The sequence below is a fragment of the Polyodon spathula genome, chromosome 12, assembly GCF_017654505.1.
Source record: "Polyodon spathula isolate WHYD16114869_AA chromosome 12, ASM1765450v1, whole genome shotgun sequence".
In the NCBI taxonomy this organism is placed as follows: domain Eukaryota; kingdom Metazoa; phylum Chordata; class Actinopteri; order Acipenseriformes; family Polyodontidae; genus Polyodon; species Polyodon spathula.
In genome coordinates, this window is record NC_054545.1 from 14,371,754 (window position 1) to 14,399,514 (window position 27,761).

Consider the following 27,761-nt stretch of genomic DNA (forward strand, 5'->3'; position numbering starts at 1 on the left):
GTTTCACAGGTAGAGACACCTGAGGAACAGAAAGGGGTTAAATTGTTCGTGTCGTGATCTCACTACGTGAAAACACCCCAAAAAGCATAACTCTTCGTCAGTTTCGACTGAAATTCAGTTCTCCAAAAAGATAAGTAAATAAATAACGAAGAATTAAGAAAGAGCAACGCGAAATCGAGAATCTCCACTTGATCCACATACGGGATTTTAGATCTGATGTATTGTGTGAAAACTCTTCAGTAATCAACAGAACGAGTTGGAGAGAAAAGGAGGTGAGTTGATCTTCGTCTTTTTTTAGTTGACTAGAATCTTTAAAACTAGAAATCATAATATACCCATCGTTTTATTAATATAAATAATTAAATATGATCAACACAGATGTGTGTTAACATTTGATTGAATATTTCGGGCAGTATTGTTTTGTATAAAAATATTTATATTTTTATATATATATATATATATATATATATATATATATATATATATATATATATATATATATAATATATATGATACTATTCCACAAGTTTATGTAGGTTTTAATTTAGATACAAGTTTTATGAAGGAAAGTATTTTTTCATGGCTGTTAATCGCTCTTTTCTGTTTTACAGGTTTTTTCTTGTTTGTTGTTGTTATAGGAAACTGTATTATTGGTTGGGAATTGGTTTTCTTCATGATGTTTGCTAATTGGGTAGGGGTATTCCTGCCTTTGTTGGTTGCCTCTTTACTGCCCCTAACGAGGGCACAGGCTCAGAGTTTTGGGGAGGAGTGCTTGTCTAAGTTTACCCCTGGTAAACACGACTTTATTCTGGATACGGACGATTCTGTGAAGGATGGAGCCACATTCCTCGCGTCCCCGAATGTATCTCACTGGAGGGAGTGCGTGCGGGCCTGTTGCATGCAACCCAGGTGCAACCTGGCTTTTATGGAGGAAGCTGACCTTCACTGCTTTCTATTCGATTGTCTCCACAAGCAGTCCTATGTGTGCCGATTTATTAAGAAGACGGGATATGTTAATTACATCTTGAGTTCTGTCTCAAAAGAATATCTGGAGGGACACAACTTCAAACCTGGTAAGATATATAATTGTATACACTTTTTTTTTAAACAGGCATAATTTTTTTTTATACAGGCTAATATTATATATTATAATATATATATATATATATATATATATATATATATATATATATATATATATATATATACATACATACCCTTAGTGCTTTGATAACACCCCAGCATTACCACGTTAAGCACTTCTGAAACCCCGTCAAATTAAAAAAAACCGACGATGTTACAATTTAATGTATAGTGTTTTTTTTTTTTTTGGACCTCTTGGGTATATATATATATATATTATTATATTTGATATGATTGAACTCTGAGACATATATAAACAGTTTAAATTGTATCGTTTGTTTAAGGTAATAAATTATTTATAGATTCTACCGGGGTTATGTATACATTCTGTTTATAAGTGCTTATGTTTACAAACAAGTCAATGCCGAGTTAAATGCTCATTATGATCTAAATACTAGACCGTTATGATCTGGCAATAACCTCCCCTCCCCCTTCATCCCCCTCCCCTCCCTTGCCCCTGCCCCCCCCGTCACAGTGTGTGTTGAACTGTTGACTGGTGTTTCTAGTGTTGTTGAGTGAGTTTTTATCGTCAGGCAAAGTATAATTAAGAAACCGAAAGCATGTGAAATTGTCCATAGTTCAAGAGGCAGATACCTACCTAAAGTACATAATTACCGGATAAAGGCTGCGGATAAACATGAGCGCTTTTTTTCTGGCGTTACGAGGCGGAAGTTTGGTCTTTATTGAACGGTATGGCGAACGTTTTAAAAAACGGCACAGTTGCAATCGGGTTAGTTTTGCAGGAGTTTCTGGAAGAAATAGACAGCATCACGCCTACATGACTGTATACTCAGGAACGAATATTGCAGCGTTAGCGGCTGTGACAGTAGTAAGCTCATAGTCCAGTTGGGGTAGAACATAATAATGTGATATAGCCTACTACACCGATACTGCATTTAAAGCTCATTTTCGAATGGAGCGAGCAACATTCGAGGTAGCCTGTGTCATCTTTTAATAATAGTAATAGTAGTCAATAATAATAATAATAATTAATAACGTTAACTGTGCAGGGGTAGCATAACTGAGAATAGCGTTTAACATTCCTATCTAGTAACGTAATAAGAATAATACAGTATGTTGGCATAAGTTTATTTATTTACAATAACATTTTTAAATGTGTGTAGCCATTACAAAACACAAAACTGTTTACTTCTTGTACGTGTGGAAACGTACGAAAAAAAGTAATTTTTATTATTTTTTTATTTTTTAAAGCAAACCAGATTTACATTAACAATGACTACAAGAATAGACAATAATGTAGTTAACGTAGATATTTTGCTCAAATGTGACCGCACTTTGCACACTGGTAGTTCACCTCCGCCATTTTGACAAGCCCACAGAGTCAACGACTAAGCTAACGTACACAGCGCGCTTTTTTGTAACAAGGCGTTCAATGGGAAACGTTACGGAACGTTCAGTAGCGCTGTGGCTATTGAACGCATCTCGGGTGTTGCCATTATTCATGGGAAACAACTCGCACGCATCAGCACTGACGAATAACCCATTCGCACGCACCAGTACGTACGTAGGTATGTGTGTGAATATATATATATATATATATATATATATATATATATATATATATATATATATATATATATATCATGCATATATATATCATGCATATTTAATTAAGGTGGTGATGTTTTTATAGTTTAGGAAGGAACAATTAACATTAAAACTCCCAAATGTTTTTCAGTGTTCATTGCGGAAGTACTCCTCTGGTTGGCTACGTACTTCCGGATTTGGTTTTTAAACACAACTTTGCAAATGCTGCACTTAAATGGGATTTCTGCTCAAAATAACAAGGCTCTTGAAATGCACTGTATATATAGCAAGCGCGTCTCGCTGCGCCAGTTCTGTTAATTCAAGCGTTTGGCCAGTATTTCGATTTGCTGGCTTTCTGGGACAGCTGGCAATACAGGGCGCAGCGCTGTTAAGTCATATTTTTGACACCCACCCACATCAATGAACGCCGGCAGGGCGAATTGTCGGAAAGCAAATCGTTCAGGTGCAAACGTAGCAAAAGGAAAAACAACAACAAAGTATTTTTGTGTGCCTAAGCCTTTAAAACAACAAAGATCGGCTATAACAAAACAATGGCTACATAATATGGGAAAGGGACATATGATCAGTAGAATACTGGGTGCGTTCACGGAGATCATTCTGTGCAGAATCTGACCAATGTAGCCAATGGTCTTAAAATAATTGGTCAGATTCTGCACAGAATCTGCGCAGAATGATCGTGAACGCACCCACTGTGTGACTGAGCGAGTGAACGACAGAACGTCACACAAGGCAATGGAAGAGAGCTTCAATACATTTAATGTTCATTTGTTTTAATGGTTTTTAAACTATATACCACTCAGAGAGAGGCTGGAAATGCGTCAAAAGCTTTAGTTAACATGTTGTCTATTGAAATGGTTATATAGCAATTTGCATTGCAGATCCCCTTTAATGGTTAACCACTGTATCTAATGGTAGTCTTAATAAATAACACAAGTAAAAAGAGTAATTGCAGTTTAGGGGATAGCCGTACTATGGGCAATTATGTGTGTCTTTTCGTTCACATAGTCAGAAAAAAACAACATATGAATCCAAATTAGCATGTATTTATACTAAAGTAATACAAAAATGACTACAAAAGATTTAGAAGTGAGTAGTTTTTCGAGATTTACGATTATACTGTAAATTTACTGTTAATTTGGATTCATATGTTGTTTTTTTTCTGACTTTATGTGAACGAAAAGACACACATTTTCCCATTTTCCCATTGGAAATAGTGATATTTTGAAATATCACTGTCCTGGTCACAAAAGCAAAGTTTGTGGGGAATGATAGCCATTTTTTATACTTTTGAGGCATAAGCAATTAGGAAATAACACTTACTACCCAGGAACAAAAATTTTGTTACATAGTGTAATGCACCACCGTACAAGAAAAAAGGTGGATGTTCCTGTAGATTTCAACATTCTTGCAAACAATTTGTTAATTCTGAAGAACTAGGATACAATAATACAGGCCTGTGAAGAACAAACTGTGGATGCAAGTTGTCAGCATTTCAGATTTGTTCATTACCCTGATAAGGACACCTTGCGTTTTGTGGTTTAAAAATGCCCATGATCAGTGTGTGCCTGTATCTAGGATCACCGTAAGACACCAAAGCTGATAAATTAGCACAGCAGCTGAGACATGCCAATTTCAGGTGCAGTTCATTTGCAATGCATACTTTTTAAAAGTTCATTTACAACCTTATTTTCATTAAAATAAAGTACTTTTAAATGTGTAATACTTTGCATTGTGCTGTACTTGGTTTGAATTGAGTGCTGCTGTAACGTCAGTAAAAACTCAGCGTGCATTTGGCTTAGACTTCTGATAAGAATTGCTGATCAGACATATTTTTTTTTATTCTGGTCCCCTGAAATTCGTACTAATGAGAGTTGACTGAGGTGACAGTCTGTGCAGGCATATCAAGATAGGGTTACAATTTGGTCAAGCCTCAAGATTGGATATACTATTTTGTTTAGTCTTGCCTTGGTATTAGGAATCAAGTGCAGTGTTTTGACTCCTTATATCTCCAAAACCAGAGGGGGTGGTGAATCCTTATGTAAGTCTGGACATGTGTAATTTGACTTTAGTCCAGTGAAATTTCTTCACTATAATTATACTAAATGACATGTGTTTTGACTATGAAGACATTGAGAGAGAAACGTTAGTCATTGAATTAAGTTTCTTTTACTAGTTCAAAATTTAGTACTGTTGTGTTTTATAGTTATGGATGTTCCCTGTGGTTTGTATGTCTGAAATAAATATCACAGCTATCTGCTACACACTCCTTTCTTCCCAGATGTCCTCTGTCCTCCTATTGCACTACAGTATAAATGTTTACCCATGCAATATTTGCTAACAGAGTGTCAAGCTGTTTTGCTCAAGGTAATGATTACCAACAAAGCTATACAGGAAGACACATTTGCCCTGCTTAATACCTGACTTGAATTAAAAAATGTACTGACCTTGGCTGCTGCCTACTGTTTCCATGTAGTAAATCTATATAAAATGCTGGAATTTTTCTCTCTGCCTCCATGGACATTTCAAATCATATTCGACTTTGGCATCTGATAAACTTTTTTTTTTTGTGTAATATATGTATATGTGTGTATGTGTGCGTGTGTGTGTATGTGTATATATATATATATAATAATATATTATATATATAATTATATGATATATCATATGTTATGTATATATATATCTATGTGTATATATATATATATATATATATATATATATATATATATATATATATATATATATATAATATATATATATAATAATATATATATATATTGTGTGTACACACCACATAATATATATATATATATAATATATAGTGTATATATATATATATATATATATATATATATATATATATGTATATATATATATATATATATATATATATATATATATATATATATATATATATTATATATATATATATATATATATATATATATATATATATATATACCAATTTAATATACAGTACTGTGCAGAAGTTTTAGGCAGGTGTGAAAAAATGCTGTAAAGTAAGAATGCTTTCAAAAATAGACATGTTAATAGATCATATTTATCAATTAACTAAATGCAAAGTGAGTGAACAGAAGAAAAATCTAAATCAAAATCCATATTTGGTGTGACCACCCTTTGCCTTCAAAACAGCATCAATTCTTCTAGGTACACTTGCACAAAGTCAGGGATTTTGTAGGCATATAGTCAGGTGTATGATTAAACAATTATACCAAACAGGTGCTAATGATCATCAATTCAATATGTAGGTTGAAACACAATCATTAACTGAAACAGAAACAGCTGTGTAGGAGGAATAAAACTGGGTGAGGAACAGCCAAACTCATCTAACAAGGTGAGGTTGCTGAAGACAGTTTACTGTCAAAGGTCATACACCATGGCAAGTCTGAGCACAGCAACAAGACACAAGGTAGTTATACTGCATAAGCAAGGTCTCTCCCAGGCCGAAATTTCAAAACGGACAGGGGTTTCCAGATGTGCTGTCCAAGCTCTTGAAGAAGCGCAAAGAAACGGACAACGTTGAGGACCGTAGACAAGGAAACTTACTGCAGCAGGTGAAAGACGCATCATGCTTACTACCCTTCGCAATCGGAAGATGTCCAGCAATACCATCAGCTCAGAATTGGTAGAAAACAGTGGGACCCTGGTACACCCATCTACTGTCCGGAGAACTCTGGTCAGAAGTGGCCTTCGTGGAAGACTTGTGGCCAAAAAGCCATACCTCCAACGTGGAAACAAGGCCAAGCGACTCAATATTGAGAAACACAGCAAGTTCAATTCGCAGTTTGGACCCCCTTACTACAACAGTGTGCTGCCTTCCGGAAGCCTCGGTCAAGCACATCACTGAGAACGTGGACAGGCTCCTAGAACGAACAGGAGAGGACCCGGTAGTAGTCGTCCACATCGGAACAAACAACATTGGAAGAGACAGACCAAAATCCCTGCAAACCAAATTCAGAGAGCTAGGAAGGAAATTAAAAGAGAAAAACAAAACTGTGGTATTTTCTGGTATACTACTGGCACCTTGCAAAGGACCATATGGACAGCTGGAAATAATTAATCAAAACGCATGGCTGAAGACGTGGTGCACATAGGAAGGCTTCACCTATCTTGATCATTGGACCACATTCTACAATGAGGACTATCTATATAGACGGGATGGACTGCACTTAAATAACAAGGGAACCAGTCTACTTGGAGAAAAAATCCTCGAGCAGGTTCAGAAGCATTTAAACTAGAAAGGAAGGGGGGAGAAATCAACAAAAAAACAGAAGGGAGACCGCATCAAAACAAGAACAACAACTCAGGTAAAAACCATTAAATGTGTTTATCTAAATACTAGAAGTATCAGAAACAAAATTCTAGAACTTGAAGCTACTGCACTAACAAGTAACTATGATGTGATAGGTGTTACTGAAACTTGGTTGTCTGAGAGTGATGGGGACGAATATAGTATTTGTGGGTATACACTGTATAGGAAAGACAGGCAGGACAGAAGAGGAGGAGGGGTAGCGCTATACATAAGTCTTGAAGCCCAGGTGTTAAACCTGGACAAAGAAAATAAAACCGAATCAATATGGGTCAGAATAACGGACAAAAATTCAAAGGGCATAATAATAGGAGCATGCTATAGACTGCCAGATTCAGACGGTGAGCAAAATAATCTGTTATACAATGACATTAGAAATGCGTGTAGCAAAGGAGAAGCCATACTAATGGGGGATTTCAACTTCCCCCATATAAAATGGGAAAACCCGGTGGGTAGCACGAAGGATGAAATTGAAATGGTGGAAATGACAAATGACTGCTTCTTAACACAGTTTGTCAAGGCACCGACTAGAGGGGAGGCATGCCTTGATTTAGTCTTTTCAAATAACGAAGACAGAATAACTAAAACAGAGGTCAGAGAACCACTGGCAAACTCAGACCACAACATGGTCTCATTTGAAGTGTTTTTTAAAACCCCAAAAGTAATGACTAAAGCTAAGGTTTACAATTTTAGAAAAGCAAACTATGAAGGTATGAAACAAACAGAAGTAGATTGGAGTAAAATAGAGAAAACACCCACAGAAGAAGGATGGTTGTTCTTCAAAAATGTAGTACTAGAGGCGCAAAACAATTACATCCCTAAAGTAGACAAATCTAAATGTAAAACTAAATTGCCAAAATGGTTTAATAGATCAATTAAAAAAAATATTCAGCGAAAAAAGGCACTTTATAGAGCATTAAAAAAGGACCAAAAAGAAAGTACGCAGAAAGAGTACACGGAACTGCAAACGCAAGTCAAAAAGGAAGTTAGAAAGGCCAAGAGAGAAATAGAAATGAACATTGCTAAGGGGGCTAAAACCAATTCCAAAATGTTTTTCCAATATTACAACAGCAAGAGAACATTCAAAGAGGAGATTAAATGTTTAAGAGATACAAATGGCAAAATCGTAGATGAAGAAAAAAAAATAGCAAATATATTAAATGATTACTTTTCACAAGTTTTTACAAAGGAAGATACTGACAACATGCCCCACATGTCATCCAGTTTTAAATAACTTTAGCATAACTGAGGCAGAAGTGTTAAAGGGACTAGGAGCTCTTAAAATAAACAAATCCCCTGGGCCGGATGAGATCCTCCCAGTAGTACTCAAAGAAATGAAAGAAGTTATTTACAAACCGCTAACCAAGATCATGCAGCAGTCTCTTGACACAGGGGTGGTACCGACAGACTGGAAAATTGCAAACGTAATACCGATCCACAAAAAGGGAAACAAAACTGAACCAGGTAACTACAGACCAGTAAGCCTGACTTCTATTATATGCAAACTTATGGAAACTATAATAAGATCCAAAATGGAAAATTACCTATATGGTAACAGGGTCCTGGGAGACAGTCAACATGGTTTTAGGAAAGGGAGATCGTGTCTAACTAACTTGCTTGATTTTTTTGAGGATGCAACATCGATAATGGATAATTGCAAAGCATATGACATGGTTTATTTGGATTTCCAGAAAGCTTTTGACAAAGTCCCGCACAAAAGATTAATTCACAAACTGAACGCAGTTGGAATTCAAGGAAACACATGTACATGGATTAGGGAGTGGTTAACATGTAGAAAACAAAAAGTACTGATTAGAGGAAAAACCTCAGAATGGAGTGTGGTAACCAGCGGTGTACCACAGGGATCAGTATTAGGTCCTCTGCTATTCCTAATCTACATTAATGATTTAGATTCTGGTATAGTAAGCAAACTTGTTAAATTTGCAGACGACACAAAAGTAGGAGGAGTGGCAAACACTGTTTTAGCAGCAAAGGTCATTCAAAATGATCTAGACAAGATTCAGAACTGGGCAGACACATGGCAAATGACATTTAATAGAGAAAAGTGTAAGGTACTGCACGCAGGAAATAAAAATGTACATTATAAATATCATATGGGAGATATTGAAATTGGAGAAGGAATCTATGAAAAAGACCTAGGAGTTTTTATTGACTCAGAAATGTCTTCATCTAGACAATGTGGGGAAGCTATAAAAAAGGCTAACAAGATGCTCGGATACATTGTGAAAAGTGTTGAATTTAAATCAAGGGAAGTAATGTTAAAACTGTACAATGCACTAGTAAGACCTCATCTTGAATATTGTGTGCAGTTCTGGTCACCTCGCTATAAAAAATGATATTGCTGCTCTAGAAAGAATGCAAAGAAGAGCGACCAGTATTATTCCGGGCTTAAAAGGCATGTCATATGCAGACAGGCTAAAAGATTTGAATCTGTTTAGTCTTGAACAAAGAAGACTACGTGGCGACCTAATTCAAGCATTCAGAATTCTAAAAGGTATTGACAGTGTCGACCCAAGGGACTTTTTCAGCCTGAAAAAAGAAACAAGGACCAGGGGTCACAAATGGAGTTTAGACAAAGGGGCATTCAGAAAAGAAAATAGGAAGCACTTTTTTACACAGAGAATTGTGAGGGTCTGGAATCAATTCCCCAGTAATGTGGTTGAAGCTGACACCCTGGGATCCTTCAAGAAGTTGCTTGACGAGATTCTGGGATCAATAAACTACTAACAACCAAACAAGCAAGATGGGCTGAATGGCCTCCTCTCGTTTGTTAACTTTCTTATGTTCTTAACTATGCACGAAAACACAGGAACTGGGGTGCAGAAAAATGGCAGCAGGTGCTCTGGACTGATGAGTCAAAATATGAAATATTTGGCTGTAGCAGAAGGCGGTTTGTTCGCCGAAGGGCTGGAGATCGGTACACGAAGGAGTGTCTGCAGGCAACAGTGAAGCATGGTGGAGGTTCCTTGCAAGTTTGTGGTTGCATTTCTGCAAATGGGGTTGGGGATTTGGTCAGAATTAATGGTCTCCTCAATGCTGAGAAGTACAGGCAGATATTTATCCATCATGCAATACCATCAGGGAGGCATCTGATTGGCCCCAAATTTATTCTGCAGCATGACAACGGCCCCAAACATACAGCGTAAGTCATTAAGAACTATCTTCAGCGTAAAGAAGAACAAGGAGTCCTGGAAGTGATGGTATGGCCCCCACAGAGCCCTGATCTCAACATCATCAAGTCTGTCTGGGATTACATGGAGAGAGAGAAGCAACTGAGGCTGCCTAAATCCACAGAACAACTATAGTTAGTTCTCCAAGATGTTTGGGCCAACCTACATGCCGAGTTCCTTCAAAAACTGTGTGCAAGTGTACCTAAAAGAATTGATGCTGTTTTGAAGGCAAAGGGTGGTCACACCAAATATTGATTTGATGTAGATTTTTCTTCTGTTCACTCACTTTGCATTTTTTTAATTGATAAATATAAACTATTAACATGTCTATTTTTGAAAGCATTCTTTATAGCATTTTTTCACAGTACTTTTCAGTAATATATTTCTATATATATATATATATATATATATATATATATATATATATATATATATATATATATATATATATTATTGTGTGTGTGTATGTATATAGAGAGAGAGAGAGAACTATTTTGAGGTCCCTCTGTTCATACACTGGCTATTTCACTCACAATCATGTACTGTACAGTAAGGTTATATTGCTACGTGACCACAGACTTGCTGCTAAACAACCATTAGTTTGCCTTAAATACCTATGTATTTCCTAACTCGTCAGAATTAGCGTCACAAGCTGATATGACAATCGTACGAGATCGCACCATGAGTAATTTGAGACACGGGGAATGCATTTCAGTTTTAGTTCTTGGCCAGTTTGTCATGCTGCTACTTGCAGATGCAGGACCTAAAAAGGGGATTTTAGCCAATTTTCCCACATGGTGATTCTTGTTACGTTTTAACCCTTTGACTGCCAGGCTGATGGAGTGCATGTGTCCCTGCTATGACATGGTAAAAATGTCAGTATTTAACAATGTATTTGACAGAACCTCTTGCCACGTTGGGTGATAGATAGAAATTATGAGACTTTTTGTCATGGGTACTGAAAAGATTACAAAGTTAATTCCAGGGCATTAATGCTTCACCCTGCTTATGAGACTGCACAACTTCCTTACCTGAGCTACCTGTTCAAACTTGTACCTTTCTAAGGCAGACCTGTGATTCCATGGCTGTTTTCTAAGCAGATGCCTTTATTAGTTTTGCAGTTGCAAAATAACCCCAGGGTTGGCAATGAAAACATGAAGTAAAAGGTTGAGAATCGTAGAAAACAGCTATGTACTAACTGTAAAGTGCATTGACTGTGTGGATATTGCCAGAGATTAATACAAAGTAGCAGTGAAACCACAGCAAGTTTGGTGCAAATGAGCCCAAGCTCGTGGGAAGTGAGAGCTACTCCTAATTGGTGTAATCTTTCTGAAGATGTGTTTCAGTGATATGGGCCTGTTGAAGTGGCAGAAAAAAAGCAGTGTAAAAGTGGTTAATTTTTACAATGTATATCTGCATAGCCATAAAACAATTATTATTAAAAAAAGGTGACTTAACTCTCAATCGTGGTATATGTACTGTAGTGAACTACAATTAACAAACCAAGACAAATGTTTCAACAAGAAGTCTTTATCATTGAAGACAATGAGAAATAATTTGTTGAGACGTTTCATAGAATTTTATATGTTTAGAATTTGCTTGAAGAAAAGCAATTTTTTTTTTTTTTTTTTTTTGGTAAAATGCTGTACCTGCACTGTTATGAAAGCTTCAGTCTATTCAGGAGGTTCTTAATTGTGGTTTAATTTCCTCTGCTGCTGCTGAAAAGTTAAAGAATAGATTCTCAGCCAGACTGCTACAAATGCAACTGGATTGCTTTCTTTAACGAATAGTTGTTTAGTGACTTTGAAAAGTACTGTCAGTGTGTTGGAGGCCTTTACATTAATACAATGGTGACTTTGCACAATTTTATGAAAATCTTGGCTACTTTAAAGAATCTGGGCTGGTTTTCTTTTTCAGAAAAACTACAACTCCTCTTATTTCTATCAGCTGATAATCTGTGTTTTGCAATTTGTGTAAAAAAAAAAAAAAAAAAAAAAAAAAACAACCTTGTAAACATAGCTTAACTCTGATAAATGTGTACTTTTTTATATGTCTCTGTGTGTTTAAATCTTTACAGATTCAGATAAACCTCCAAGTGCATTGGCTAGTTTGGACCGAGTAGTCCAGCCCCTGGAGACTGTAATCCTGGCAGGTATTGAGAGTAAAGATGATCACGGCATCATCAGCTACAAGTGGGACCTGCTGCAAGGGAACCCCACAGTCCAGTGGCAGGTGAGAACAATGAAGGCTAAGTGCTGGTACTACACCGGCACTGCCAGCATGCCTGTTACTATACCATCGAAGCCACACACTCATCTAGGCTAGAGAAACCACATGCATGACTGGTACATTTTAAGAAGAAAATTCTCAATTCAGTGTACAATACCAATTTCAGAAAGTTCAACCTTCAAAGTACCTGTATGTTGTGTGTGTGTTTTTTTTTACTATTGTATTTCATCTTGCACAATGTAACTTCACCAAGCAAAACCAAGCACCAAGTTTTGCAAGCATGTTATAACTGGCTTCAGTTATGGAGATCTATTCAACATCAGTAACCAAGCTTTGAAAATAAAGCCCAAATCTTCTTAAAAATCAGTTACTCTACTTGTCTTCCAATCTGTATTTTTTAACCATCATGTGGGATAGTACTGCTCATTGAGCATGGTCATTGACATATCATATATCTGACAAATTGTAAAATAAATAAGGCAATAGGAATTGAGGTCACACATGATCAATCGGGCGGGGGCAGGGGGTGGGTCGACACTATACTACAGAATATATTATAGTATATTGTGGGATAACTATGTTTGGACCACAGTACTGCAGTAGTATTTTTAATGGTTAAGAAATAGCTTGGTGAGCTAGTAAAGCAATCCCATAAAATAGCAGTGAATGATGTCTATACTGTAGGTCATTACAGCTCATTTGGTATTTACTTCTATCCACACCTGCACCACAAATGGAGGAAACCTCCCCAAAATTGAGTTCTCCTTTTTGATAGTGCACTCATAGGGATGGAAATAATTCCTCTTGCGTAGGACTTTTGCCGATTCCAGGTTTTAATACAACCTTGATTATATTATTATAGAACAAACTCGGGTGTGTCCTCTTAAACTCCTAGTGAAACCAGGAGTGGCTCAAACTGCTATGCATTGTGTCTTATTTCCATCCCTGTCTTAATAAATATTAAAATCCACTTTACCCTCACTTCAGGGTGGTTTTGGTTTTGTGGTAAGATAATAAAATCCATGTTGTTTCTTCTAGAAAACTGATCTAGATGACCAGGTGGTTGTGTCCAATCTGAACGAAGGCACATACGTTTTCCAGCTGACGGTGACGGACACTGTGGGACAGACGGATTCTGCGAATGTCACTATCCTAGTTCTCACAAAGGAGCAGTCAGCGGGTATGCTACCGACATACTTTCTTTACTGGTAGAGGACAAGGCAGGAGACTCATTCAGGGTGTAGTGTACCAAAGTTGTATTAAATTGTGTATTCAGTCACAATGGAGAAAAAAAAAGTCTCCTAATTTAAAATTTCCCTTCATTAGATACCTAGACTATCAGTAAAAGCAATCAGGCGAACACACCCTTGTAAGTTTTATTTTTAAATCTTGCATGGGTCAGTACACCTTTTAATCAAAATTCTTGAAATAGCAGTTATGCTGGAACAATTCACCAGCATTTATGTATGTTCTTGTTATAACAAGTGATTGCAAAGGAAATATCTTCGTAACATGTTAACTGATTCCAGTGTACTCGCCACACCTGTATCCCATTCATGTTGGAAAGTAAATGACGTCTTGACTTTGTCTTTGTATCAACATTTGTTTTGCAGTTTATTTATTTTTTTATCTTCTGGAAGTTGATCAGTAACATTTGCATACATTCTTCATAGACTCAACCTAGTATTCTGTCTATTTAGATTTATAGCGAGCCATTGTAATTTCAGTACATTTGTTAAAATTAATATTAACAAGCAGTCAAAAACACATCTCAGATTTCTTGAATCTTGGAGGGTTACAGTATCCCTGTACATTGATTGGCTGAAAAGTTGGAGAATATCATTAAAATTAGAAAAAAATGCTCTGCTGTGTGTGTGTGTGTGTGTGTGTGTGTGTGTGTGTGTGTGTATATATATATATATATATATATATATATATATATATATATATATATATATATATATATATATATAAAAAATAAGTGATTTAGTTTGGTATGCAATAGTTATTGTAAGTTCAAGGCTCGCAAAATTTTGGTAATGGTACTTGCCCTTCGGGCAGACCATTGTAGACGTTTGGTTGTCCAAAAAAAATGTCAAGTTGCTAGTAATTGACCTATGGACTGTGATTTGTACAAAGTACACTGCATTCAATATAGGTACAGTATCTCAGGGTTCATACACTTTTCAACATCAAAATTCCATAGTTTTTTCCAGAGTTCCATTTGTTTTTCCCAGACTTCTTTAGTTAGTTTCTACTAGTTTTTCGATCGTTATCCACAATGGCGGGCAGCCGCAGAAAGTTAGAACTTTTTGATCCAGAGCAGTAGTTGCTCCTGGTTTTCTAAAAGTATTTTTCAGAATCTGGAGGTGCATATCTAGCAAGAGACAATGCACTACGTTGCAATTTTTAGAAAAAGAATGTACAAAGTTGTATACTGCAAGTAGATTATATAGAATTAATATAGTAGTACCAACAGTATACTAAAACCAGACAATTCTGGCACAAGTATACTTGTAGTATATTACTTTTTTTTGTAAGGGATGATATTGGATTCTGATCCAAACTTTATACCCTCTGTTAAATGTTGAACACTATGGGAGGTGAAAAATAACAAAAATAAAACAAAGTGCTCACATTATATATTAAAATGTGCAAGTGTTGTATATTAAACATACAAGTCAAATACTAAATACAGTACACCCTCGCTATAACAACCCTGTTTGGGTCCCAAGCCTTTTGTTCGCTATAGTAAAAGGACAATCCAAAAACGAACAAAGCCGCTGGAGTAAGTTAACGAAGTCACCTTGGATAAAGGCATTGGCTAAATTATTAATATCTCTGCACCACGCGTTTCAGAACAGCCTTTGATTTAAGTAAATTATTTAAAGTATCAATAAATTATTCCTCCCTTTTATAGCTGCATGGATAACTATTAGTTAAAACCTGCAGTGAGGTATTAATGCTGTAGGAAGACTTCAGAGCAGACTGTTCAAACTTCTGTTATCCAGTCTTTTCAATAATATGACTAAACAAGAGGAGTTCACTAGCCCTGGGTACAGGCTAGTGTGTGTTTCGAGCCCTGCCAAGTGTAAGAAATTGACATGAAAGCTCTTGTGGAGTGGCTGTATGACTAAGGGACCAGACGGCAATCCTGTTACAATGCGTGGTTTCCTTCTGTTGGAGTTTGTTCCTGACCACACACAAGCAGTAAAAAGTGTTTCCACATTGCTTGCTGTACTTTCACAGGATTAAAAGAATCCTTCCTTATTGGTGTCATTCCAACACTAAGGCTTTGGGGCATGTGTTGAAAGCTTAGTGGGTGGAGAGGAGGGAGGAGGGGTAAAGTTAAAACCCAACCGACCAAAACATGCCTTGAAACCATTTTGAAAATGTTGTGAATTGGGCTAATTGTCACATTATTACTAATCAAGCCTCGTTATTGCTTGAATTGAGAAGGAAGATACACGATTGCTATTTGGATACTCTGGAGAGCTGAATAGATTCATTTTACTAAAACAAAGTGTGAAATGGCATGTTCACATTGTTTTCCAGTAGCCAAAATAAGTGTGACATTTCTCACCTTTTTTTGTTTTATTACAAATGTCATTTAGAAGGGCACATATCTTCTGATGCAGAGTTTGATTTAACCTAAAACAATTAAAATCATAAATCCATCGGAGGTATTGATTAGCATTCACACCCATGGTACTAAAAAGTGTCACCCTCTCTAAAGCTAACATGTTAACCATTTTGTTAGTGTGTTTAATATTGCATACTGTAGGAAATGCATCCTACTTTGACCAAAAGTTTCCTTAGAATTTCCATAGAGATTATAATAAGCTTTATTGCAACTGGAGCTGTCTTACTTTCCTTTTACATGTTTGTCTTTTCTTGTATGTTGATCTTTTTTCTAAAGCACCCCATTATATCCAAATGATCCTGGATAAGTAGATTTTTTTTTAGATAATTACGATTTCTAATTGGAAAAGGATCTGCCTGCTATTGAAGTAACCTCCACCCACTCTGCCTCTGAGAACCTGTTCCTCTGGTCTGTAGGCTGACTCGCCCTGATTCATTACCTTGTTTCCCATCTTGACTTACAGAATTGGGTAACCTGCTGTTTTTCACAGTTAAATAGAAACCGTGGTTCTCGGTTTGTGCGCCTGTTGATCCATTTTCTAGATTGTGATGATTTAGAGCTGAGCCCAGTTTCCCTTCAGAAACAGGTCCTGATGGAGTCAGACACATCTTGTCTTGCAGCTGTGGCAGGGCTGAGGTATACTTTTTTGTTAGGGGTAAGAGCAAAAAGATTTAAAGTTACTGTTCTTCTTAGGTGCCGTGTCATTCAACAATGTCAAAAATAGTACAGTAGGTGTAAAAGTGTCCCAAAGAAACTGCTTTTTAAATGTAGTTTATTTACTGAGCTGTCTATTTGAATTATTTACTGAGTTATCTATTTGTACTATTTGCTTAGTACTACTTGGTCTTGCCTCATAGTTGGCAATACCCCAGATCAGTTCCATACTGTTGGGTGATGAACCAGTTGATGAGATGCTGATTATTTTCATTAATTTTCTTTCTGTCTCTCCCAAGATTACTGCTTGGTTCCTCATAAGATTGGCCCATGTCGAGGTTCATTCCCTCGGTGGTACTACAATTCGGAGCTCGGGAAGTGTGAGAAGTTCCTGTTTGGGGGCTGCAAACCAAACCAGAACAATTATTTGACAGAGGAAGATTGTACTGGGGCCTGCCTGGGGCTGAATGGTAAGATTCCTTATTTAAATGTAAGTAAATGTGTTTGACTTATTTACCAAGCTCTAAAATCAATGACCATAATACTTATATATCTTAATCAAGTTTTATGGCATTTCATTGTGGTCAAAAACTGGTAAGTAAGATCAAAACCTTGAATGTCGCTCTCTTAAACTACACTAGCACACACTTTATGTAAAAAGGTTGTCCCCTCTTTGACTGAATAATTACTAATTTTATGTATGGTGTGTTCTATAAAAGCTGCATTTCCCCACTTACGATGGGCAAGAAGGCAGATCTGAAATACTTTAAGGGCTGATGGCTGGTGTTCAGCTGCCTTTTGATTCTGTATCCAAGACTGCACACGTCCTAAAGTGATGTACTGTATACATGGCCATTCTAGAAAACGGAGACTTCACTGCTGATGTACACCCCCGATTTTATCCCTCATTGTGGAATGAAAATTTCGACCAGTTTTAAACACCTTTTTAATACACATCACTGTGTTATGCTGTAACATTTAAGTATGCCTACTCTAAGTAAGTAACTTTTACAAAAAAAATGTGTTTCCAATAAAACACTCTGACTAATCTCTTGGTCTGTGCTAACACAGGTTATGGTTTTATGGATGTTAGGCATTTTTCCTTTGCTCCTTCACTTTTAGAAACTTTTCATTTGCTTACACATAATCTGTGCCAATAATTTGTCTCCCAATATTAAGAAATATTGAGAAAACATCAAATATTGCTAAAGCTTTTGTTTTTATATCCCAACAGCTGCATCTAAACATTCAAGTCGCGGTGTTTTTCCACCAAACAGTAAGTAAAAACTCTTTGATATTAGGAAGTTAGATTTAGTCAGTAATCCTGTTACAGGGGTACTGACTTTAATTGCTGCTTTGTTAGAACGTTGGTCTCTTGGACAGCATAATTGGCTTTTGACAAGTCCACTAGGTGTTGGAGTGTTATAGGATTTTTATTGAGAGAGATTGCAGAACACTATCTTATGTTGGATCCCCGTAAAGAATTATGGTTCAAAAGTCACTTGATTATCGCAAAGTGGGATAAGTGTGCACTATAGAGCAGTGCAACTTGGCAATTTAAAGGATGCGATGTGTCATTGTCAGTTTCTGAAGATTTGCTACACTCCACTGCGACTGCTATATTACAAGATGCCAGTCACTAGTATTTTCTCTTTGTCATCTACTGTTGGCAAATAGATGACTCCTGTTTAGGAATGCTAGAAACTCTCAGATTTTGTATTGTTACAAATGTCATCATGTCCTTCACTCCTTATCCCTTTTACAAGGGTGACTAATCTCCTAACTGAATTTTTGAAGTCGGTTCCTGAACAAGGACATGAAAGCTGCACTGACAAGTTTATCCACATTGGGTCATCAGTTCTACTTTTATCTTGAGAAATACTGTTGAAATGAGTTATTTCCCATTGAAGAAAGCGTTTCATTGTCATTGCAGAGTGCAACACCGAGTGCTCCTCCAGCGAATTCAAGTGTGGGGATGGCTGCTGTTTGGACAGTGGTCTGGAATGTGATGGACAGACTCAGTGCTCTGATGGGTCTGATGAGGCTTCTTGCACTAATAGTAAGGACTATTCTGTTTCCTTTACAGTTGTATAGTCCTGCTAGAATCTCTCTATCAACTCACTTGATTTATACCTCACATGGCTGCTTTCATTTGTTTCTGCAAACCAAATGCATGCCTATGATTAGTCATTTTCAGTTTCTAAATGGGCAAGAAGGCACAATACTTTCCCCATGTTGCATAAAATATAATCCTAAATAAATCAGAATTGGGAGAAACCCAGCAAACTTTTTTTTTTTTAAGGGTAATTTCCAGTTGCAAACCACTTTACCAATATAGCATGATACCACATGATTAAAATGTACTTGATGCTATTTGTAATACAGCATGTTACTATTAAATCTGATATTAAAATAATGAAGTCACTGAAATAGTGCAATATATAAACTCAAAGAATACTACTTTACAAAAGGGAGCATACCTGCTAAATATACAGAAATACATATTGTGTCCCTTTTAGATAAAAAATACATACAATAAAAAACATCTCTACAGGTGGAAGCTCACTATTTCGCTACCACACAACACAATCACTTGCATCGTTTCCATGCATTCCTAAAATATTACTTAATTTTTATCATATTTTAGCAATGTTTTATGCATTTTGAAACAGTCTGCAAAGAGTAGACTCAAAAATGTGCTTCTCTGTTTCCCATCTGACTGGAAACCAAACAGTCATCATCTGACCAAGAGCTGAGAATAAAACAGGGTAAAAGCATACCACAGGATGGTGTTTCTCCCAAGTGATGTAGCAGGATACCAGTGGCACACGTACACACATTACTGCCTGGGACTAAAGATTTGAGAGTTAATATTTTAAGAGTCTTCGTAAAACACTTCCAGGCAGTTGATGTGATTATAAAAAGAATTGGAGACAGGGAGGTGGGGAAGATCCAGAAATGTCACCCATTTGGCGTGGCTTTTGATTTTCAGTTTTTACTGATTAAAACACCCCCGATTCAAAAAAAAAAAAAAAAAAAAAAAAAAAAATTCGGTGGATAGCTAATAAACACCCTGGAAAAATACTGACCCTTTTTCCATTAAAAAATAAAACCTACTACAAAAGTCAATGAATACATTTCCCAATGGTGCTGGGCAATGTCCCGCCTTCCTGACTTGCATCTATCGTTGATTCGTTCTGAATACTTTAAACCTGCCCCAACTACTGAGTGACAGCACATTTCTAAATTTCTATTGGAGACTGTGATTGCAAGATTTAAAACAAGATTACAATCAGAAATGGAGGCTTTTTAGCCGGATTTAAAGCTATATTACAGGTAAGATACAGAGGATTTAAAACAGAATTGTGGCAAAATGTACAAAAATGCCTACACACAAAAACCAAGAAGAATGTGCCCGTGACCATAGGGATTTCGTTGTGGAAGACAACAAAGGAAAGAAGGTACAACTTAAGTGTGCAAGTACTGTTGAGTTACTACTATACCTATTTTGACAGAAAAAAAAACGCTCAAGCATTTTGAAGAGTAACCAAAAACACTCTTTCATACAGTATATCAAAAACAAAAGCCCTGAAAAAAACTATTTACATAAAACTCAAATAGCTAAAAAATAAGCACAGAAATACAAATAATAAAAGCTGAAAAACAGAAGCCCTAGTTATAATGTTGATTGATCGTTACTATTCGATATCCTGGTGTAGCTTGACTTCCGCATAGGAATTTATTGAATTGCACGTTTTGGGGGGTGGAGGTCTCAGATTTGTTGTGCTCTCATAAGGAAAGCATTTTTATTTGGGAATTCCCCCCCCCCCCCCCCCCCCCCCCCCCCCCCCCCCCCCCCCCAATATTAAGCATTCTCTTTTCTTACAGTAAAAAACAAATTTGGCCGTTTGCTGGATATTGACATTCCAAAGGAGAAAGGTAAGAAAGAAAGCTTTGCTTGCATTACCCTTATTAAGTCACAGTTCATCATCTGGTTTTGTTTTGTTTCCATATAATCCAGATAAAGCTATATTATCAGCCTAGCAGTGGCTCGTGGTACCTTTTTTAAAAAAAAAAATAAAAATACAAAAAATTAAAAATTCTTTAAATAAACAAGAGGGCAAAAGAATAGGGATATTTTATCATCTAACACTCTCCTGCTGTCCCTTGAGACACTAAAGGGTGTGGTGTCTGAGGCAATAACATGACCCACAAGGTGAAATCAACCTCATTCACGTTATTGTTGACTTCACCTGTCTCAGTCTATGATTATCCTTTTTCATTTATTTGTCATTTAGACATACAGAAACTAGGGAATGAACTATGCATCAGCAACTGCTGCAGAGTCACTTACAATAGAACCTCAGTTTTACGTCTCATCCAAAGGATCCAGTGCCTTCAAACACTGGATTATGCCAGAGAATTTGGCATTGAAGTTAAGTAGAATAGTAACTACTGTTTTCCTTTCTGTATTGACTGTGATTTTAAAAAGAACAGAAATACTCAAACTTTATTTTTTTTAGCAAGTGCTAAAGTTTTTTTTCAATGTCGAGACCTTGAAAAAGACTATGTGGCTGTAGTTGTGGATGCTCATTAGAGTAGACGTGTGTGATGAGAAATCAAACATTCCAGCGTTCTGCCAGCTTCTGCATGTCTCTTCAATAGTCTGTTTACAGACGTATTTCCTGCAGAATTGTGCAGTCCAAGTCACAGTAAAGAATGACTCATCCTTACCACAGCTTTCAGTCACGCAGCAGGCTCTCTATTAAGTTACTTTCCACCTGTAGCACCAGAGCTGTGTCTGCTTTTAATTCCACTCTGTTTGTTCATGACACAAGCACGTGCATGTTCCTTGTGGTGTTCCTGGATAGTAATTTTCCATGCATCTCATTAAGCCATTCAGCCTTTTTGCATCACACCTTGGTGATTCTTTGTGTACTATGCTGGTAGGCAGCCAATGTATTACCATTTTAACTGATTTTTTTTACTTGTTTTAAAGAACACATTTGATTAAATGATGTCTTGCAAAGCTGTCTGACTGTGGATGATGAGATGTGTGTACACACACACGCACACACACGCACGCACTTACAGTGCAGGGTGTTCAACGTACCTTGCACTTGATTGTGCAGTGTGTCTATTTCAAAGCAGAATAAAGCTTCTGAGAGGTTTTGTGCTTTGGATTGATCAGTTATGCAAAATGACTTCTGAGAACATCATTTGAATGGACAATGAACATCTATTTTGTCATTGTTATGCGTGGTTTAGGCATTTTATAAACAAATGGCTCTTCTCTTCCATCATAATTAATTCCCAAACAACCCCAAATTATACATCTGCACAAGTGCTAGTCAGAGCTTCCGTTTCTCTTCAGACAGTATTTATGGTAACTGGTGATCCTTGACAACTACGATTGCAAGTATTTATTTAAAGTATTTTTTGTATAATCTTCGCAATTTTAAAAATGTAATTTTATTGTAGTGATCCTTGCAATTGTGTTCCCCTATGCTGTGTATTTTCCGCTGCTGTTTTGTTTACCTCTGTCTGTGTCTATGTTCCTAGCATGTTCTGTGTCTCCCTTGTGAGTGTCTCTCTGCCCTCCTTGGCTGTTGTTTGTCTGTGCCCATTGGTCATAGTGTGAGGCTGAGGGCCAATAGCATGTGTGGCCAATAAGAGGCTGGGGCTTTGTGTTGTTGTTGGTCTTGTAACCCGAATAGCTGACAGAGCCAAGTTCTGTGTGTGGGAGAACAGCGTGCTGAATAAAAACCCTTTGGAAAGAAACAAGCATCCCTCTCTCTTGTTTTTCTGCCTCCTGCTGAAACGCTACACTGTTTGCTTTAACAGTTGCTTTTGCAACTGTTTTTCATTTTATTTTTGCATGTCGTTTTTCAGGTTGCATTTTGTTTTATTTTGTATGTGTGAAAAACACGGGGCTGTGCCAATAGACAATGGGGATCTCTTGAATTGATCTTAACAATGGAGGATCTAAGCACCTCCCATACATTTTTTTTTACAAAAATAAACTGGAGTTGTGCTATTATTATTATTATTATCACTGTAATGTAGGGTGACTTGCAATTGTTACGTAAAATGTGTAACATTAGGCCGTTTTTATTATATAAATCTGTCACCTTGAGCTCTATTCAGTATCCCTCAATGTGTGTCATGATGTATAAAAGAGAGAATTCCTATTGTAAATTGCTGTAGGTTCAATAATTGAATGACTGAATAGAGTAGCTAGCAGACATGTGCAATAGTAAGCCCTTGCCGGGTAGGAAAAGGCCAGAGGCAATGGAGAAATCAAATACCACAGTGAGACCCAGTTTTTAAATAGGAAACCCTTTTTGAATCTCTTATATTCAGGTTTATTTGCTTGTTTAGCTTTCTGAGATGGTTCTCTTTTTTGCCCAGTTCGTTGCACAGAACCCCCTCTGACTGGTCCATGTCGTGCCAGCCACCTGCGGTGGTACTATGACCCGTACAGCACACAGTGTCACCGGTTTACCTTCGGAGGCTGCACTGGGAATAACAACAACTTCAAGAATTATGAGGAGTGCAGTGCTGCCTGTGCAGGAGTGACACGTACGTATTCCTCTGTAGCCATTCCTTTGCTTAAGACTGATTTATTTACTCCCGGGGTGTAAATTGGGTTTTTATAGAAAAGAGAAAAAAGTGTGATGCAACTTACAAAAGTAGCAACAACCACATTTTTAAGCCAAAGTTGTTTGTTTTATTGAGGCAAATTAAATGTTGATATTGTTGAACAACCCTCTGGTGGACAAAATGGTGCATCACACAATGTCTCTCATTAGACAGTTTTCCTTTTACATAACATGATACTTTGACAGTCTTGTGCGAATTATTAATCTGTTGAAATCTATTCTTAGTGTAGGGCAGCAGTTGGAAGTTTGGCAATTAATGTATAGTTTATTTAAATAAAAAAAGGATAAAAAATGTGCCTTGAGCAAACTAATAGTATTTAGGTTAGTGATTTCATGATTTTTTGCTTGTTAGATATGTACACTTAATGGATGTCTTTTGGTTTATCCTCAAACACTAAGCTAATGTGTGTGTGTGTGTGTGTGTGTGTGCACATGCATATGTTTATGATTGAGTGGTGCCTTTGAAGTAACATGGCACTCTGCCCTTGTATGGAGTAATAGTGTAGTTCTTTATAAATTCAACACTTAGTCATTTGCCTTTTTTTGTAAACATGAAAGCATTTAGTGCCATTTTGTGATGACCTCCACCCAGCATGTATAAGCAGATATTAACTCAAAATGAAATGCTGTTGTTCTTGTAGAAACAGATGTGTTTGCCAGGGGACAGTTTGAACGTCAGGACTCTGGTGGCTCCAACTCTGGTAGGCACAAGCCTTGTTTTTAAAAGTCAAACAAACAAGCAACCGTCACATGGTATCTCCCCAATGGCCTGCACAAAAAATAAAATCACCTGACCCAGCACATAAGCCACAGCCTATGTGGATGTACCCCAACTTTATGCCAGACCTGCATAATACTAACCTTGGTGTCAAGTACATTTGACTTGAATATGTTTTGTAATTATGACATGGAATTATATGAAATTTTGGAACTATCATTATTGGAAAAATACCTACATTTGTACTACCAATAGTAATCCAACTTTCTTTTTCAGGAGCCATTGCCGTGGCTGTGCTCCTTGGTGTTTCCATAGTGATTGTCCTTGCTGTTCTGGGTTACTGCTGCCTAAAGAATAGGAAGGCCCATCTGCGACGTCAGCCCGTGGCTGTCCATGATGGCTCCTCCACCCTCTCAACCGCTGAGGACACCCATAGACTCGTCTACAACTCCACCACCAAGCCCTTGCACTGAGAAGGAATCTCGCAAACCCAGCAGTCTTTTTGAGAAACATTTTGGAAAATAAACATAGACCATGATATTGTGGCATTCTTACCACTCACTTCTGGGGGGTGGGGGGGGGTACTTTGTTTTGCTGTATGTATTATACAAGTCCATAGAAGGCAGATGAAATGACAGTAGCATTTTAAACATATCCTAGATTAAGTTAACGGTACTAATTTGTTTAATGTATCTCCCCTCCACCAGAAACACACAGCATTAGGGCAGAGATTGTGAGCCCTTCAGTACATGCCAGAATGTTCTGGTCAGTGTTTTAAAATTTGAAATATATACCTTCTCCACCTCCCCACAGTGACGTCCAGCAACAAGGAGTCTCACGACTTTCAATCGACTTCTGAATCCCCTTTGTGACCTTGAGCGAGCCAGATTATCTTTTTGAGCTTCAGTTTCACCATAGCCATGTTGCCTAGTAGAAACAGGACTCTTCCACTGGAATTCAATTGTCTTCCTCTTCTTTGAGCTATATTGGCCTTGGACTCCATCAATGAGTTGTAATGTGTATTACCCTACCCTTCAGACCATTTTTTAGAGGTGGTGCCTCTCTCATTACCCAGGGAGCACACTGCATTTGCTTTTTTTTTTTTTTTTTTTTTTTTTTTTAATAATTACACTATTACATATTATGCATATAAATCAATAACGAAGGTTTAGATCCATTTTATTTTTTTCTGCTTGAGCAGGAAGGGGAAAATATTTTAGCATAGAGGGTGTTGTCCAACCTCACTGGTGAATTTTCTTCAATCGGTGTATGGACTGTTTGAATGTGAAGCACTCTTCTTCATTGATAGTCTAGACAGACCTTGCACTCTTCCAGTGTACAGTGATTTCTAAATAGTATGAGGCTGTAAAAGGCTTCTAGCAGGTATCAGTAGAGGAGTGATGGTCTGTGAATTGGTTGCTTTAGAAACTTTGTATTGGCTGTGATGATGCAAGATATAAAGAGCATTTCACCTTTACTAGTTTATAATACAAGATTTGTTTTTAAATTGGCTTTTCCTAAGTAAATTTCTTAAACATGAGATGATAACTTAGACTGTGTCATATTTTAAGGCTTTTTGTGTTTTTTGCATGTTGCTCATAAACTTACATCCTTGGATGTGGGGTGTACTGCATACGGCTCTGGGTTCAATCCACTTCTTACCAAAACGGTGGTACTTGTACAGAGCTCTGAGAAGAATGCCAAGGAGATGTTCCTCTGAAAAGGGGGTGGGGGTTACTGTGACCTGGTTTGTAATGGTTATGTCCTGTTGCTTTTAAATTGCTTTCAGTTGAAAATATTTTGGAAATGATGGCTGCTTCCAGACGAAAAATGATAAACCCACAATCTTGAACTGATTTCTAAAGGACACATGATTTTTTTACTGCCAATTTATTATATATATATATATTATTTTTTTTTGTTCGTTTTTTTTTTTTTTTTAAAACCCTGAAAGGTAATGGGTTATGTTTCTTTTTATTGATAAATATTGTCATGGATGTATTGTCCTCTACTGTGCCATGACAAGAATGCATTTTTTTGCAACCAAGTTGGATCAGGCAATGAACATATAAATGTATTTTCAAGAAATCTTTCAGCTGGTGTGAGAGCAGGAATTTTGGTCTATATTATGTCTCTGTCGTTCATGTTTAAATTAATATTAAGGAATTATTTAAAAAGCAAAAAAAAAAAAAAAACCTTTACAGTATACCAAGTTATAAAATCACTAAGTGACAGATGGCTTCCTTCAAATCAGTTAGCAAATGATATTCTAATGAAAGAATCACAGTGAATTCACACTTTTTCACCCCTCCTCTGTCACTCCTGGATTTCAGCTGATGGCATAGCCTTTCGGTGCTTTAAAAACATTCGAGTTTACCATTTGGCCATTTCACGGATGAATCTGTAAACTAATAATTAGTTTGTATTTTATTTTCTATCATGTCATATAAAGGAGTTTTGTTTTTTTATTTCCTTATTTTTTGTCTTCAAATAGTTTGTTTTTAAGTATGTACTATACATGCATACCGTTTTACTATTTAATTCAAGTTGTGTGTCTTTTAAAATGTGTGTAAATGCTGTGTGACAAAACCACTGCAGTGAAGTTGACGTTTAATAAATTGGTTTGCAGATATTAAAACATCACTAGACACACACCTTGATTTACTGTGTGTGTGTGGTGGTGGGGGGTGGGGGGTAATGTTAAGTGTACATGGTTCTGTGTCCAGTACAAATGCTCTTGCATTGCTGTAAAATCAAAAAGGATTACAGAAAAAAACAATGCTTTTGGAAATCAGATTAAATTGCTCTTTCATGTACTCTGTAAAATCGAATAAACCAAAGTTGATGTATGTTTAAAATATGCTGTAGTATTCTCCTTTTTAATTTTCGATGTGTCAAGGCAGTTGTGGAGTTTTGAGTTTAAATAGAGGGGGTGTGTGGTTTTATGGCACTGCCTGCACAAACAGCTGTGAGTGAATGAAATGCTATGCTGACTACTAATGACAGCAGGAGATGCAATATAATAACTCTGGAATGAAACATCATGTTGTGCTTGTAGAAACTACTCAGACTGGAGACCTCTTTCTGTCTCTGTCCTGTATTTGAATGCCAGATCCCACTTCCAGCCATGCTGCTACTGGTACTGCTCTATCATCTCCATATACTCAGCATGTTTGACCTACAACCTTCTACAGGAGTATCTTCAGTTTTATTACGCAGTAGATCGATTGACCCAAGGTATGTGATTCATATATATCAAAGGATTACTTTACCGAGTATCGGTAACAGCACAGCTTCCGATATGTAATGAATTAATCAGGTTTATTTTAATAATCTAAACTGGCAGATCTAAACGTCACCACTCTTCACATTCCACTACAGAGGCTCTTAATTACGGTTTGCTTTTTTTAAATGAATAAATCAACTGCTTTATGTTTATCAGCATGACAAGCAAGTTGCTAAAATAAAGATCTGGTGTGCAGCGTTCAGCTTGCAATATTCCAAAGGCAGATCTTTTTGTCCAGTCCCCGAGTTTATAGCAAATTATTTATTATGCAGGAATCAGTTGTGAGTTCTGCATCATGTACTGTAGACCAACAGATGATCTGTGGACTAGGTCAAG

The 27,761-nt window shown here is 36.9% G+C and overlaps 1 protein-coding gene across 1 annotated transcript; it reads left to right on the forward strand.

The window, feature by feature from the left end:
• LOC121324366 (kunitz-type protease inhibitor 1-like) lies at window positions 1–26,997 on the forward strand. The gene is made up of 11 exons (XM_041266108.1): window positions 1–272; window positions 612–1,073; window positions 12,311–12,465; window positions 13,501–13,642; window positions 17,059–17,229; window positions 17,994–18,035; window positions 18,693–18,818; window positions 20,648–20,698; window positions 23,171–23,341; window positions 24,063–24,122; window positions 24,416–26,997. The coding sequence occupies exons 2-11, from the start codon at window positions 674–676 to the stop codon at window positions 24,610–24,612; spliced, it is 1,515 nt and encodes a 504-aa protein (XP_041122042.1). The 5' UTR covers window positions 1–272; window positions 612–673; the 3' UTR covers window positions 24,613–26,997.
• The last annotated feature ends 764 nt before the right edge of the window (window positions 26,998–27,761 follow it).